The 16,729-nt window shown below is 43.7% G+C and overlaps 1 protein-coding gene across 10 annotated transcripts in view; it reads left to right on the forward strand.

The window, feature by feature from the left end:
- Positions 1-16,729, forward strand: part of DNAJC6 (DnaJ heat shock protein family (Hsp40) member C6) — a 214,234-nt gene that overhangs the window by 167,324 nt on the left and 30,181 nt on the right. For all 10 annotated transcript variants that reach the window (XM_060206346.1, XM_060206340.1, XM_060206342.1 and 7 more), the window contains 6 exons: positions 13-130; positions 4,051-4,130; positions 5,285-5,478; positions 5,596-5,676; positions 10,182-10,622; positions 15,437-15,571. In XM_060206346.1, coding sequence (XP_060062329.1) covers positions 13-130; positions 4,051-4,130; positions 5,285-5,478; positions 5,596-5,676; positions 10,182-10,622; positions 15,437-15,571 — 1,049 coding nt within the window. The remainder of the gene's footprint in view (positions 1-12; positions 131-4,050; positions 4,131-5,284; positions 5,479-5,595; positions 5,677-10,181; positions 10,623-15,436; positions 15,572-16,729) is intronic.

A 16,729-nucleotide genomic window follows, 5' to 3' on the forward strand; every position in this document is an offset into this window, starting at 1 on the left:
TTCTGCTTAAAGAGAATACCGCGTCCAAGATGGAAAAATCTTCCTCCCCTTGAATATCACTGTGCAAGGAGATGTGGTCATTTCCATGTACCATTTGAGGTCGACCATTGGGAGCAGGCTACAGGCTAAGGTAACGAACGATTCAGGAAGAGGCATGCTGTAACTCCTCTGAACCTTTAGCATAAAAATTCCGTGTTGGGGGGTGGATAGTTTACTTGATAAAGAGCACACTTTTTTTTTATTAAAGATTTTTTAAATATTTATTTATTCCCTTTTGTTGCCCTTGTTCTGCTGTTGTAGTTATTATTGTTGTTGTTCTTGTTGTTATTAATGTTGTTGTTGTTGGATAGGACAGAGAGAAATGGAGAGAGGAGGGGAAGACAGAGAGGGGGAGAGAAAGATAGACACTTGCAGACCTGCTTCACCGCCTGTGAAGCGACTCCCCTGCAGGTGGGGGCACCAGAACTGGGATCCTTATGCCAGTCCTTGCGCTTCACGCCATGTGCAGAAGAGCACACTTTGACATGCCCAAGGATGCGGTTTGAATGCCTGGCCACCATATGGAAGCCCCTGAACAGAAGCTTTACAAGTTGTGGAGCACCGCTGTGGTGTTTCTCTTTCGCCCTCTCTTCCTCTCTCTTCTTCTCCCTCTCCCTTTCCCTCTCTCTTTCTCCCTCTACTTTTCCTCCCCCCCCCTCCCTGCCTACCTTTCATCTTCTATCTACAAAGAGGTAGAGTCCACCAGGAGAGGTAGAATTATGTAGCCAGAAAGGCATAGTCAAAAAAAAAAAAAAAAAAAAAACTCTAGCAGGGGGGAACAGGTGGTGGTGTACCTAGTTTAGCTCACATATTACCAAGAGTAAGGACCTGGGTTTAAGCCCCCGCTCCCCACCTTCACAAGCAGTGAAGCAGGTCTACAGGTGACTGCCTTCCTTTCTTCCTCTTTATCTACCCATTTTGTCTCAATTTCTCTCTGACCTATTAGAAAAATTAATAGAAAAAAAAAGAAACAAATGGCTGCCAGGAGCAGTGGATTTGCAGTGCCAGCACTTAGCGCCAACAATAACCCTGGAGGCAAGAAACGAAATAAAAACAGCAAAAAGAACAAAAAAGAGAAACAAACAAAGACTGAGATTATTTCAGAGTCTTCTACCTAAATTATCGCGAGCTTGACTGACTTGTGATTTTAGAGTTGGAAGAACCTTTTATAGCTTATTCCCATCTGCCTCTTTCCACAGGAAGAAAATTGAGATTCAGGGAAGCTGTGACTGGCTTGGAGTACAGGGCACAGTGACTTTTCCAGAAAGTGAGAGGGAGCCTTAGAACTTGTAGCAAATCATTCTCTAAAGAACCGTTTGTGGAGGTCGGGCGGTAGTGCGGTGGGTTAAGCACATGTGGCGCCAAGCGCAAGGATCAGCACAAGGATCCCGGTTCGAGCCCCCGGCTCCCCACCTGGAGGGGAGTCGCTTCACAGGCGGTGAAGCAGGTCTGCAGGTGTCTGTCTGTCTCTCCCCGTCTCTGTCTTCCCCTCCTCTCTCCATTTCTCTCTGTCCTATCCAACAACGAATGATATCAACAACAACAACCATAATAACCACAACAAGGCTACAACAACAAGGGCAACAAAAGGGGGATAAAAAATGGCCTCCAGGAGTAGTGGATTCATGGTGCAGGCACTGAGCTCCAGCAATAACCCTGGAGGCAAAAAATAAAATAAAATAAAAATAATAAAAAAAAGAAGCATTTGCTTCTTTTGTAGGGTCCCATTTCCATCAAGATAGGGGAGATACTTCTATTAATATGGGATTAACAGAATTTCTTCAGTTTTTTTTTGTGTGTGTGTATGACAGAATTCACCCCTTTACAGTAAATGGAGTTAGTGTTTTCAAAACAGTTATGCAACAATCACAGCCATCTAATTCCAGGCCATTTTCATGACTCAAAAAAAAAAAATTACCCAAAGGGGTAGATAGGATAATGGTTTTCTCACACCTGATGCTCTCAAGTTCCAGGTTCAGTCCCCTGAACCATCATAACCCAGAGCAGAGCAGTGCTCTGGTGTTATAAAAAAAAAAATTACATATTAGTGACTAGCTCATTTCTACTTCTTCACCCTTTTGGCTACTTCCTGTTTGTTTGTTTGTTTGTTTGTTTGTTTATTTATATCAAACCTGGGACTTCCAAACCTTAAGCATGAAAGTCTCTTTGTGTACCCATGCTATCTCCCCTGCCACTACTTCTTGTATCTTCGGACTTACCTACTTTGAAAATAGATGGGATCATCTATGGTGTATCTTTCACTGAGCTCGGATTTTTTTTGAGAGTTATCTATGTTAGGACATGTATCTTCATTCTTTTATATAGCCAAACGACACTCAACTGTGTGGCTGTGCCCGTTTTTCCTAATCTCTTCATTATTTGATGATACGCATATCAGTTGCTGCCATTTTTAGAAATCATTACCAGCCGCCACAAGACATGGTGCTTTCATTCCTTCAGTATTTGCTAAGTGTGTGTGCCGCACCGATCACTGCCCACGTGTTGAGGACGGACAAGAGTGAGACTTACGGCTTAGCCTCCTAGAGGACGTTCACATGCGCCTAAAGACACGTTACTCTTTAGAAGCCGGGTGAGATGTCACAACGAGGAACAGTTTTACCTTTCGCTTTTCATGTTTACAGATAGAGACAGAGAGGCAGAGAGAGAGAGAGAGAGAGAGAGAGAAAACCACAACACCATAGCTTCCTTCACTGCAGTGCAGGCTAAACTCAAACCCGGGCTGTACACATGGCAAAGCAGTGCACTATTCAAGTGGACTGTTTTGCTGACCCAAGGGAGCAGCACGTATTAGCCAGCTGTAGCCCAGAAAGGCTACCTGGATATGACCTTAGAAAGTGGACTTTGAGGGAGTCGGGCGGTAGCGCAGCAGGTTAAGCGCAGGTGGGGCAAAGCCCAGGGACCGGTGTAAGGATCCCAGTTGGAGCCCCCGGCTCCCCATCTGCAGGGGAGTCGCCTCACAGGTGGTGAAGCAGGTCTGCAGGTGTCTCTCTTTCTCTCCCCCTCTGTCTTCCCCCCTTTCCATTTCTCTCTGTCCTATCCAATAATGACGATGGCATCAATAACAACAATAATAATAGCTACAACAATAAAACAACAAGGGCAACAAAAGAGAATAAATAAATGAAAAAAAAAAAGAAAGTGGACTTTGATGAGGATTGTTATCATTGGAAGGAGGGGAAAGGGAAGAACTTTGGTGGTGGGTGCGGTACCTAGCTGCTATACCCCTGGAATCTTATAATCTTGTAAACCACCGTTAAATCACTAAAAACAAAATAAAGACAATGGACATTGAAGGGTGAGTTTATTGGATAGGGCAGGACAATCCTGGAGAGAGGGAATGAGCTAGGTGAAAATATGGCGGTATGAAAGAAGTCGGAGTGTCAGTGCATGAGGAAAAAACTTGCCGAAGCAGAGTCCATAGAAAACAGAGACTGGGGGCCAGGTGGTGGCGCACCTTGTTGAGTGCATGTTACAATGCACAAGGACCTGAGTCCCCAGCCATCTGCAGGGGAAAGCTTTGCAAGTGGTGAAGCAGAACTGCAGGACTCTCTCTCTCTCTCTCTCTCTCTCTCTCTCTCTCTCTCTCCCTCTCCTCTCAATTTCTGGCTGTCTAATAAATAAAGATAATAAAAAATTTTAAAAAAAAGAAAGGAGAGACTGAAAGTTAAACTGGGTTAGTTCCACATGGAAAGATCATACGGGGTGCTGTGTATTGCATCAAAGCAAAGGACTTTGGGAAAGGATGGGAAAGGGATGGGGAGAGGGGGTTGGGTGCTAGTGCCTGACGGTGTAGAAGGGCCGGTGTTGGGGTAAATGTGTTTTGAGACATGTGTTGGGGGGAGATGAGAAATTGTACCCATGTGTCAACAACTGTACTGTAATGACAAGCTGATAAGAAAGAAACAGTTGAAGATGTATGGTTTCTCAGAATATAATAATTTGATCAGATTCCCTGGACTAATTGTTACACTTCACCCTGTATGTGTGTAGGTGACCAACACCCAGATATTCCAGCTTCAATTCCACACTGGATTCATACCACTGGAAACGACAGTTTTAAAGTTCACTAAGTAAGTGCTGCTGGGATCAAAAATCCTTTTTATTTGAAATAGTTGTGAATTGCTAAGAGTTAAGTGCCTTGGACTCTTTAGTATTGTGCTGTCCTCTCAGTAGCATTCTGTGCTGTGGATAGGCTGAGTATAGCTTAGCAACACACACAAGAAAGGTTGTATTTTATAGCACTCACTTGGATATATTTTGCTGGCAAGCCCAGAGCTCCACCACCGGGCCACATCCTGAGCCACTTGGATATATCTTGTTAAGAAAAAGAAAAAAAAAAAAATGGAGGCCAGGTTACCGGTAGCTCACTGAGTTAAGCGTACATAATGCGAAGTGCACGGATTGGCCCAAAGATCCCGGTTTCAGCCCCTGGCTCCCCACCTGCAGGGGAGTCGCTTCTCAGGTGGTAAAGCAGGTCTGTAGGTGTCTTATCTTTCTCTCCCCCTCTCTGTCTTCCTTCCTCTCTCCATTTCTCCCTGTCCTATCCAACAGCAATGGAAAAAATAGCCTCCAGGAGCAGTGGATTCTTAGTGGCAGCACTGAGCCCCTAGGCAATCTCCCCTGCCCTGGGTATGATCTGTCTTGAGAAAAGATTGGTCATGGCCTGTGTAAAATGCCATATGAGAGAACAAGAAGGAAGAAAGTGTCAACGCTCTGAACCTTCACATCTGTGCCTGTGTGTTTTTCAGTAGAGATGGCAGTTTAAGTAGCAGGGTGGTAAGAACAGTGAATGAACCAGCAGAAGCACAGTGCTGTGAGGCCCCTCTGACCAGACATTGGCCCTTCACTTCTATATTACAGTGTGCTCTAAGGAATTCAGGTGTTGCAGTGAAGTGTAGTATGGCTGGAGTTGAGTAGGGTGGCAGGTGGGAGTTTCAGAAATTGATGTTGAAATTATTCCAGGGTTCAGGGTGGTGGCTGTCCATCTATGCCACTCTTTTAACTCCTGGGTTAGGCATTCTGGTGCATAATGTCTGTCTAAACTCTGAGTAGAGAGACACTCTTCCCACTAGATGAGGAAGCAGAGGCTAAGCTGTGGTTTGTCGGGTCACTAATGGATTTTTCTCTAGAGATGAATCCAACCTGCGGTGGTTTCTGTGCTAGATAGCAAGCACACTCATTCCACTGTTTTCCACTGACCTGACTCATTTAAACCCCTGCTCAGGCCAGAACTGGATGCGTGTGATGTACCGGACAAATATCCTCAGCTGTTTCAGGTGACTCTGGATATAGAACTGCTGCCCCATGACAAGGCGTTAGACCTGACCCCACCGTGGGAGCATTGTTGCACCAAGGATGTCAATCCCAGCATCCTCTTCTCTTCTCATCAGGAGCATCAGGAAACTTTGGCCTTAGGAGGTAGGGCCCACAGGGTGGTGGGGGGTGGTTTGTGTTCAGGACGGAGCCTCTGTGTTACGTCTCACGTCGACTTATTTCCTGCATTTCACTGATGCTGCGTGGTGTTTTGTCTTGCAGGACAGGCTCCGGTAGACATGCCTCCAGATAACACCAGGCATTTAGGGCAAAGCGGCTTCTTTTCTTCTCTCTGTTGGCAAGGTACTTTCAAGCCTTTCCTAAGACACAGGGGTAGGTGATGACATACCTGGTTTTGTAGAAAAATGATAGGTCTTTAAAGCAGCCTAACACAAAGCCACACTTACAAGTCATCCAGGTTCCTCCTTTTTTTTTTTAAACCACCCCCCCCCCCATTCTGCTATTTAAAATGATTTCCCTAGGGCTGGGTGCAGGTGCATCTGGCTGTGCGCACATGTTACAATGCACAGAGATGCAGATTTAAGCTGCCAGTTCCTTGTGAGTGGTAAAGCAGTGCTGTAGGTGTCTCTCTGTCTTACTCTCTCTCTTTCTCTCTCTCTCTCTGTCCCTTCTTGACTTGATTCTGTCGCTGTCCAGTAAATAAATAAATGTTTAGTAAAGAATTACTTCCCTACATTCAGCTCAATGTATGCTCTTGGATAATACAAAGGTAATGCAAGGTGACTTCTACCTTCCCTGTCTACGCTGTGCTTTGGATTATATCTTTCCTGGACTTATGAATAGGGACAATATTTTCTACGACAGAGAGGAATTGAAAGGGGGAGAGGGAGAGAGACAGAGAGACCCCTGCAGACCTACTTCACTGCTTGTGAAGTGACCCTCCTCCCCTGCAGGTGGGGAACCGGGGGCTGGAACTGGGCTCCTTGCAGCCACTACCCGGCCCCCATGTCCTACTCTCCAGTAAGTATTCTCAACGTATTAAGGCTGACATTCCCCCATAGACACACACCAACACACACAAAAGCTCTAACAATGAGCAAGATGGAGCTCAACTTTCCCTGATAAGGAAACTTAAACACTTGGCTCATATGTTTCAGCTCCTTGCTCCAACAGCCCAGCCCAGATATTGAACAGCGTCATGGTTTCCTTTTACTGCCAAACCTGGTGATATTTTCTTCCAGTAATTTTTCCAGTGCAACACTTCAGACTGCTACTGTCAATAGACGGGCACTGATGTTCTAAAGAACCCCTTTTGTCAGTTAGCTCTGGCGTTTGCTGAGGTGAACTGCAATGTTCACTGTAGAACTGAATAATCGTGACTTTCTCTAAATATCAGGTAGAAATAGGAAGCAGACTTAGGCGGCGGTCTCCTTAAAATTCTCTTTGCCTTTGCCTCCCCCATGTGGGGATTAACAATAGTAGGGGCAGCCCTATTCTTTGAAGGGAGGTTGGGCCCACACACTCTACCACTCCAGGAAGATGGGTCCTGAAATTAGCACAGCCAAGAACATTCCTAGACATGACCACAGAATGCGAGCTCAGACCTACAGGGATGCAGAGGTTACACAGGCTCCTGTCCTGAATATTTATTTATTTACTTTAAAAAAATACAAACTTAAAATATTTATTGCTTCCAAATCAACAACTTAAAGTGAGAACCAGCAGTGAGGGTTTTTAAAGTAAGAATGTTGTTCTGTGTCTCTTACCTTTTTTCAGGTCTGGGGGACTAGGTGGTGATGCACATGGTTAAGTGCACAAGGATCCAGGTTTAAGCCCCCAGTCCTCACCTGCAGGTGGAAAGTTTCATGAGTAATGAAGTCGTGCTGCAGGTGTCTCTCTGTTTCTTTCTCTCTCCCTCTCTACCTCCCTGTTCTCTCAATTTCTCTCTATTCTATCAAAAAATAAAGTTAAAAATAAAAATAACTGAACTACTGGGCTGTCCAATTCTTTTTCCAAAAAAATGCTGCATTATCAGTTTGCTCAGTAAGCTCTAAAGAGAATTTTTTTTCAGAAATCTCACCAACTCAATACCTCCTTTGTATCAAATGGTGTTTCTTTTTTAAACATTGATTTATAAAGTAAAAATAGAAAATATCTACAAAACCATAGGATAAGAGAGGTACAATTCCACACATTTCCCACCACCAGAGTTCTGCATCCCATCCCCTCCACTGGAAGCTTTCCTATTCTTTAATCTCTCTGCGAGCATGAGCCCAGGATCATTGTGGGGTTGCAGAAGGTGGAAGGTCTGGCTTCTGTAATTGCTTCCCAGCTGAACATGGACATTAGCAGGTGGATCCGTACTCCCAGCCTGCTTCTGTCTTTCCCTAGTGGGGCAGGGCTCTGGGGAAGTGGTGTTTCAGGGTACATTGGTGGGGTCGTCTTGCCCAGTGAAGTCAGGTTGACATCATGGTAGCATTTGCAACTTGGTGGCTGAAAAGGCATCAAGGTGTAAAGCAGAACAAATTGCTAAATAATTAGGAACCTAAACATAAGAATAGAGCAGATGAGATTTGGGGGTCTCCATTTTGTAAAAAGTTAGGTCTATTTTAGGTATATTCCAAGAGGCCCATGCTTTACTAATTTTTGCCTGAGCCCAACAGCTAACATGCAGGTGGGCCAAAGGTATTATCTGGAGAGATGGTATCAGGGTTGGAAAAAGGACTAGAAAGCAGGTAAGAGAGCAGCTCCCAAATATGGGGAAAGTATATAAATATTGTTGACTGTGAAACCCATCGATTTGATCTGGGGCCCATATTCAGCACAGGAGCCTGTGTAACCTCTGCATCCCTGTAGGTCTGAGCCTCTCATCCTGTGGTCATGGCTAGGAACAGTCTAGGCTGTACCCGTTGCTGGACCTAAGGAAGATGAAGTTCTTATGACCTATTTGGTGAAAATTTGTCCCCAGAAATTCCTAACTTTGGCATTTTCTGCTGAGAAAAAGGACCAACAGCAAACCAATGGAAACTGGAATTGATGTGGCAAGAAGATTTCTCCTTCCCCTTTCTGTTTCTCTTACAACTTACCTTCCTCACATGAGAAAATTCAATAAAGCCTCATATAAAAAAAGGAAAAAAAGGAAACACTGACAAAACACTGACAAAAACCATAGGATAAGAGGGATACAACACAGTGCCTACCACCAGAGTGCCATATCCAATCCCTTCCCCTGATAGCTTTCCCATTCTCTATCCCTCTGGGAGTATGGACCCAGGGTCATTGTGGGGTGCAGAAGGTGGAAGGTCTGGCTTCTGTAATTGCTTCCCCGCTGAACATGGGTGTTGACAGGTTGATCCATACTCCCAGCCTGCCTTTCTCTTTACCTAGTGGGGTGGGTTTCTGGGGAAACAGAGCTCCACAACACATTGGTGGGGTCATCTGCCCAGGGAAGTCTGGTCGGCATCATGGTAGCATCTGGAACCTGGTGGCTGAAAGAAGAGTTAACATACAAAGCCAAACAAACTGTTGACTAATCATGAACCTAAAGGCTGGAATAGTGCAGGTGAAGAGTTGGGGGTCTTCGTTTTGTAGATAATTAGTAGGGCTATTTTTGTCATATTCCAAAGGGCCCATGACTATACTAGTTTGTTTTTGTTTTGTTTTGTTTTTTCTGAGCCTGACATCTGATATGCAGGTAGACCCAAGTTATTGTCTGGTGAGATGATGTCATGGCTGGAAAAGGGGCTAGACATTTGGATGGGGAAAGAGAGTAGCTCTCAAATATGGGAAAGATGTATAAATATTGTTGACTGCAAACTTCATCCATTTGATCTGATCTAGGGCCCATATTCAGCTCAGGAGCCTATGTGCGATTTACCAGCCTCTCTGTTCCTCCTCTCCCCCTTGCCCACCCCGAAATGTCCTCTTTCCTGCTGCTCATTTTGTGCCAAAAATATATCTTTCAAGATTGGTGCAGTTACCACCCTAAGCAAAGCCCACTCCCTCTAATCATTTATTAGTTGTGAGCTTCACTTCAGCAGCAGATTGTGGGAGAAATGCCATTTGTTGTTTATAGGCCACATAGAGACATAAAAACAAACAAACAAAAAAGTAAGCAGAGTCAGCAAATGGCTGAGCAATAGTCCCCCCTCTTCCATTAAGTATTCACCACAGATCCTGCAAGATTATGAGTGATAAAAATAAAAAAGCAGGGGCCAGGCCATGGCATACCTGGTTAAGCGCATACATTACAGTGTGCAAGGACCCAGGTTCAAGCCCTTGTTCCCCTCCTGCAGAGAGAAAGCCTCATGAGCGGTGAAGCAGGACTGCAGGTGTCTCTCTGTCTCACTCCACCTCTATCTCCCCTTTCTTTCTCAATTTCTGTCTCTATGCAATAATAAACAAATAAATAAAAATACACAATTCAAATATTAAAAATATATATCAAAAAAATAAAAATCAGTACTTAAAGATTTTCGATACATCATCTGATGCAATTCTTACAACAGACATCTAAGTTAGGTTCTTATTTATGACTGACTGCCACTTGCTGAGGAAAAGAGCAAGGCCCAGAGAAGTAAAGTAACTTAGTTTCGCCGAGTCGGTAAGGTCAACCTGATATTAAATCTAGGCTGTGTCTTCCCTTGGGTAGACCTCTCAGACGCTCGACAAATGGTAATTGAACGTGAGATGCAACAGATCATTTTCCACTGGTAGACTTTTGAAAACACTGTTTGCTTAGGGATCTCCTCATTTCTCTCTGGTGCTATCTGTGTACACTGTGAAGCAAACCAAGGGAGCTGGGGCCAATCGCTAACAGTCTCTCGGCACACCGGTCTTTCCTTTAGATCAGAAAGCTGAGAAGTCATCAGTCCGCGAAGGCGAAGAGGATCACGCAGCCCTTGTGAATCAGGAAAGTGAGCAATCCGATGATGAACTTCTGACTCTTTCCAGCCCACACGGCACTGCCAACGGTGACAAACATCAGGGAGCCAAGAAGCCCAGCGGCAGAAAACAGCAGGAGCCAGCAGCTCCTCCACCCCCGGAGGACGTGGACCTTCTGGGTTTAGAAGGCTCAGACGTGAGTAAGAACTTCTCTTCACCAGCGGCTCCTCCCTCCAACTCTGAACTGCTCAGCGACCTGTTTGGAGGGGTAGCTGGTCCTTTACAGGCCGGACAGTCAGGGATGGAAGACGTCTTCCATCCGAGTGGCCCTGCATCGACCCAGTCAACACCGCGCCGGGCTGCCGCCTCCACCTCTGCGTCTCCAACCCTACGAGTGGGAGAAGGTAATTTTTTTTTCCATGTTGAGCTTTCCTTCCTAGCTAGAATTTTCTCGTCTCCCTTTTCGTCTGCAAGAGACTGTCTTCATTGAAATGGGAACCCCCAAGGAGAAATAATCTTGCTCAGTTTGGTAGGACAGTATAAGAATGAGCATCGGAGCCCCGGGTGCTTACTGGAATTTTTTTTTTTTTCCAGGGCTCCATTTCCTTGAGTGCTTTAGTTCTTTCTGCTTAGAGATCTAAGACGACAAATTGTTAATACCAGTAACAAGGAGTCGTAGTAACAAGCAACTGGTAACAAATATTTGGACTTGCCAAACTTGGAATTCAATACTGAACATGATTTTAATTATTATTTTTTAAAAACCATGTTGGATTTTCAGACCTGAGGCACCAGTGGGTCCAGGTTCAGTCCCCAGCACCACCATAAGCCAGAGTTGATAAAAACTCTGGTAAAGGGGGCTGGGCGGTGGAGCACTGGGTTAAGTGCACATGGTACAAAGCAAAGATCCACGCAAGGATCCCGGTTCAAGCCCCTGGCTCCCAACATGAAGTGTGTGTGTGTGGGGGGGGTCGCTTCATGAGTGGTGAAGCAGGTCTGCAGGTGTCTATCTTTCTCTCCCCCTCTGTCTTCCCTTTCTCTCTCCTTTTCTCTGTCCTATCCAAAAACAACAAAAATGGAGAGAAAAAAAAAAAAGATGGCTGCCAAGAGCAGTGGATTTGTGGTGCAGGCAGCACGCCTCAGTGGTAACCCTGATGGCAGGAAAGAAAGAAAAAGAAAGAAAGAAAGAAAGAAAGAAAGAAAGAAAGAAAGAAAGAAAGAAAGAAAGAGAAAGAAAGGAAGAAAGAGAGAGAAAGAGAGAGAGAGAAAGAAAGAAAGAAAGAAAGAAAGAGAGAAAATAAAAAATAAACCATCCACATGGGTCTTCTTTTGATCTCTATTTTGTAATTCACAGCTAAGGGATTTGGTCTGACCATTGGTTTGTGGTAGTTCACCAGGGAATATTCAAAGAATAGTCTCAGAATCATAAAATGTAGAAACTGCGGACCAACAAAATAGTTCACTTGTGGTGTTCCGGCTTTGCCAGGCCAGCAGGGGGTTAAGCCCAGCCCCCACCACACTGGAGAAAGCTTCTGTGTTGTGTTATCTTTCTCTCTGTCCCTGTCTCTTCTTTCTGAAAAAGTTGGCTCAGAGGGGTGATTCCATGGTCACAGCAACAGTGTTGGAGCTGATACTCATCCTTCTTCTCTTCCTCCTTCACCTTTTCCTTCTTCCCATGAGGGTTATTACTGGAGGTCAGTGTGGGCACTATAAATCCACCACTCCTGTGGGTCACCTCCCCTTCTGTCCCCCTGCTTTTATTAAATAGGACAGATAGAGACTGAGAGGGGAAGGGGCGATAGAGAAAGAGAGAAAGAGAGACACCTGCAGACCTGGAAGCATCACCCCTACAGGTGGGGACTTGAACCCAAGTCCTTGTGCATGGTAACCTGTGCACTTAACCAAGTGCGCCACCACTCAGTTCTTTTTTTTTTTTTTTTAATTAATTTAATTTAATTTATTTATTTATTTTCCCTTTTGTTGCCCTTGTTGTCTTTTTTTTATTGTTGTTGTAGTTATTATTCTTGTTATTGATGTGGTTGTTATTGGATAGAACAGAGAGAAATGGAGAGAGGAGGGGAAGACAGAGAGGGGGAGAGAAGGACAGACACCTGCAGACCTGCTTCACCTCCTGTGAAGCGACTCCCCTGCAGGTGGGGAGCCGGGGGCTGGAACCCGGATCCTTACGCCGGTCCTTGTGCTTTGCGCCACCTGCGCTTAACCCACTGCGCTACAACCCGACTCCCCACCACTCAGTTCTGACACTCAATGCTTCTATGTCAGTTATGGATTGATCCAGAGTATGAAGTCAGAAATCTTGTTACTTCCTCCACACTTCCCATCCTTTCACTTAATTCTTATTCACTGGAATGAACGGAAGATCTATATGGAAAAAAAAAAATCCAATAATCCAAAATAGAATAGTATACAAATGTTTTAAGATCATGCTCCTTGTGTGACTTCAACAGTGTACTTCATCACAGTCCCACCTAGATAGTTGTGTTACACGCTTAGAACCAGAGGCAAACTGGGAGTCGGGCAGTAGCGCAGCAGGTTAAGCGCATGTGGTGTGAAGTGCAAGGACCTGCAGAAGGATCCCAGTTCGAGCCCCCGGCTTCTCACCTGCAGAGGAGTCGCTTCACAGGCAGTGAAGCAGGTCTGAAGGTGTCTATCTCTCTCCCCTCTCTGTCTTCCATTTCTCTCTGTCCTATCCAATAACGATGACATCAGTAACAACAATAATAACTACAACAACAATAAAATAACAAGGGCAACAAAGGGAAAATAAATTTTTTAAAATATTTATTTCCTTCTGTTGCCCTTGTTGTTTTATTGTTGTAGTTATTATTGATGCCATTGTTGTTGGATAGTACAGAGGGAAATCGAGAGAGGAGGGTAAAACAAGGAAGGGGAGAGAAAGACAGACACCTGCAGACCTGCTTCACCGCCTGTGAAGTGACTCCCCTGCAGGTGGGAAGCCGGGGGCTCAAACCGGGATCCTTACGTCTGCCAGTCCTTTTGCTTTGCGCCACCTGTGCTTAACCACTGTGCTTCCGCCTGACTCCTGCGAAAATAAATTTTAAGAAAATTAAAAAAAAAAGAACTAGAGGCAAACTATGAAGTTTAATTAACTGTGTGCACTTCAGCTTATAGAAAATGAAATTGAGGCCTAGATATATCGGCTGACTGATCCAAAGATACATAGTTGATTAGAAGTAAGCCCAGATCAAGAAGTTAAGTATTTTGTCCCCCAGAGGAAGCATAAAGACTACTGAGTCCAGAGTTAAAGGCATGTATTGGATGTCAGGACTGATACTAAGTTGTCTCTTAGATGAAAAACCTTAACCTTCTTAGCTGTTTTTATATTTGTTTCTTTGTTTATTTTTATTGCCACTAGGCTTATTGCTGGGACTCAGTGCCAGCACTGTGAATCCTCTGCTCCCGGCAGCCTTTTATTTATATATATATTTTCATTTGCGTGTCTTTCTATTTTACTTGCTAGGACAGAAAGAAGTTTAAAGGGGGGTGGGAGCCAGAGAGGGAGAGAGAAAGACTGACACCTGCAGACCTGCTTTACTGCTTCTGAAGTATCCGCCCTGCAGGTGGGGATCAGGGGCTCGAACTCAGGTCCTTCACATAGTGATGTGTGCCCTTAGCTGGGTGAGCCACTGCCCAGCACCCCTCCCCTTAGTTGTAAAAAGAGAATAATATATGCCTTTTTATAATTTTGGAAACAACTTAATCTGCAAATTAATATTTTTTCCATTTCTTTTCTTTTTTATCTTTATTTATTTGATAGAAATAGCTCAAAATTGAGAGGAAGGGCGAGATAGATAGATAGATAGATAGACAGACAGACAGACCGACCAACCTGCAGCCCTGCTTTCACCACTTGTGCAGTTTCCCCTCTTCAGGTGGGCTCTGGGGGCTTGAACCTGGGTCCTTGCACATTGTAGTGGGTACGCTTAACCAGGTGTGCCACCACCCGGCCCCTATTTCTTCATTTTATTGGGGGAGTTAATGGTTTATAGCACAGTGCTGTACAGTTCTATTAGCAGTGCTGTAGAGACTGAGTTTTGAATTTGTATCTTGTGGTACTGGGAAATTACTTTTACATGTTGGAGAAAACCTGTAATTGAACATAAGGTGATATTAAAAGGTTACCAAGTACAGAAAAATCCTAGCATCCTCACCAAAATGTAGAAGGGTTAAGGGTCCTCTTGCGGTCTCTCTGGAAACTTTAGTTTATGGATGGGATGAGGTCTTGTGAATACTAAATGAATAAAGGATATATAGTATGTGACAGAATGCTTGACATGTAGTTAATATCATTTCTTTTATGTAACGATAACCTTCTGTTCAGTAGATATTAGGAGGACATGTCAGTGACACCTTAGCTAAACATGTGTTGAACTTACATCCTACTTGTTTAGTTTTTTCTAAGTGGAACTTGTTCATTAAATTGTTTGATTTCAATTGTCTAATCTCTAACAAGTGAGAAAATTTAATTCATTAGTCACCTCTTATTGTCCAGGTATGACTTTTGCCACTCTGATTCATCCTGTTGACTTAGTATTCTCTGCTTGATTATAATTTCATTTGACCTACTTCATGTTAATAAAATTCCAGAAAGCCCAAGATCCTCTTATTTATCATCTTTATGGTCCATCCAACAGAGAAATCTGGTCTTCTTTTGTTTCTAAAGATGAACTCATTCATGTGTCACCAGAAATCCTTGGGATTTGATTATCACTCCTGGAAGATATTTTTTTATTATTATTTATTTTCCCTTTTGTTGCCCTTGTTGTCATTTTATTGTTGTTGTAGTTTTTGATGTCGTCGTTGTTAGATAGGACAGAGAGAAATGGAGAGAGGAGGGGAAGACAGAGAGGGGGAGAGAAAGACAGACACCTGCAGACCTGCTTCACCGCCTGTGAAGCGACTCCACTGCAGGTGGGGAGCCGGGGGCTTGAACCGTGATCTTCGTGCTGGTCCTTGCGCTTTGTACCACGTGCGGTTAACCTGCTGTGCTACCACCTGACTCCCCTGGAAGATATTTTGAAATGGTGTGAGTCCATGGAACAGTTCAAGAGCTAAGCATCACCCAAAATTCTTGAGCTCTTGGCATAGACCCCAGCAATAGTACAGACTCTTTAATGATTAATGAATGAATGAACTCACAGGACAAAGGAATAATATTTATTTTTTTCTGCTGTAGGGGCAGCCTTTGACCCATTTGGAGCACCTTCTAAGCCGCCTGGTCAAGATTTTCTAGGTTCTTTCCTGAATACATCTAATGCTTCCAGTGACCCCTTTCTGCAGCCTACAAGAAGCCCTTCACCTACTGTGCATGGTAAGGAAGTATTTTACATTTTGTTCAGAGGAGCATAGTTTTTCTTTTTTAACAAGATAATTGTGCTCAGAGATAAAAGCACCTAGCATGCTTTTGTAAAGCTACACAATTTATTTCTCTTTTGGAAATTACCAAATCACATTAATATACTAAAAACTCTAAGCTTTTAGCTTACAGTGAAGAATCCTGCTTAATTTGACCATAGAATCATTATTTTTATTATTATTTATTTTATTATTTATTTTTATATATATTTATTTTATTATTTATTATTATTATTAGAAATAAATGCATAGAATTATAAAGTACCAGTGATTGTAGGATATAACTTTATATCATGATCTAGTAAGGACAAAAATATTTCCTCTTTTAATTAATTAGAAGATATACCCTTCTGGAGTTGGGTGGTTGCACAGCAGGTTAAGTGCAGGTAGTGCAAAGCACAAGGACCTGCATAAGGATCCCGGTTCAAGCCCCTGGCTCCCCACCTGCAGGGGAGTTGCTTCACAGGCGGTGAAGCAGGTCTACAGGTGTCTGTCTTTCTTTCCCCCCCCGCTGTCTTCCCCTCCTCTCTCCATCTGTCTCTGTCCTGTCTAACAATGATGACATCAATAACAACAACAACTACAACAACAATGAAAAACAACAAAGGCAACAAAAGGCAAAATAAATAAAGAAAGAAGAAGATATACCCTTCTTGGAAAAATCTTTGAAATGCAGGAAAACTTGAATAGAATGTGATGTAACCATACCACAAAATCAGAAATTCACAGAACAAAGCTTACATTGCAACTACATGTGGTATAGAGTTAGACTGTGTAGTGTGAAGCTACCAGCTGCATGTGAATATGGGAAACATAGCTAATCCAAATTGGAATGTACACTGAGTATAAAACACTTCACAGACTTCAAACTCAGTACAAACAAAGTAAGACATCTAGCATTGGTCTTAGATGCTTCTTATCTTAGTTTCATTTACAATAAGATTGTTGAGTTAAATTAGTTACTAAAGAGACTTCCAGAGGCATGGCTATGGTAGAGGAGCTGTCGGACTTGCTTCATAGGCGGGAGACAGGCGACCAGGGACTCATGGCTGAGCTGTACGCAGTATCTCTTGATTCATGTGGAACGCAGCACAATCTAAGCCATCTCTAATCA

This window comes from Erinaceus europaeus, chromosome 13 (genome assembly GCF_950295315.1).
Source record: "Erinaceus europaeus chromosome 13, mEriEur2.1, whole genome shotgun sequence".
Classification (NCBI taxonomy): Eukaryota; Metazoa; Chordata; class Mammalia; order Eulipotyphla; family Erinaceidae; genus Erinaceus; species Erinaceus europaeus.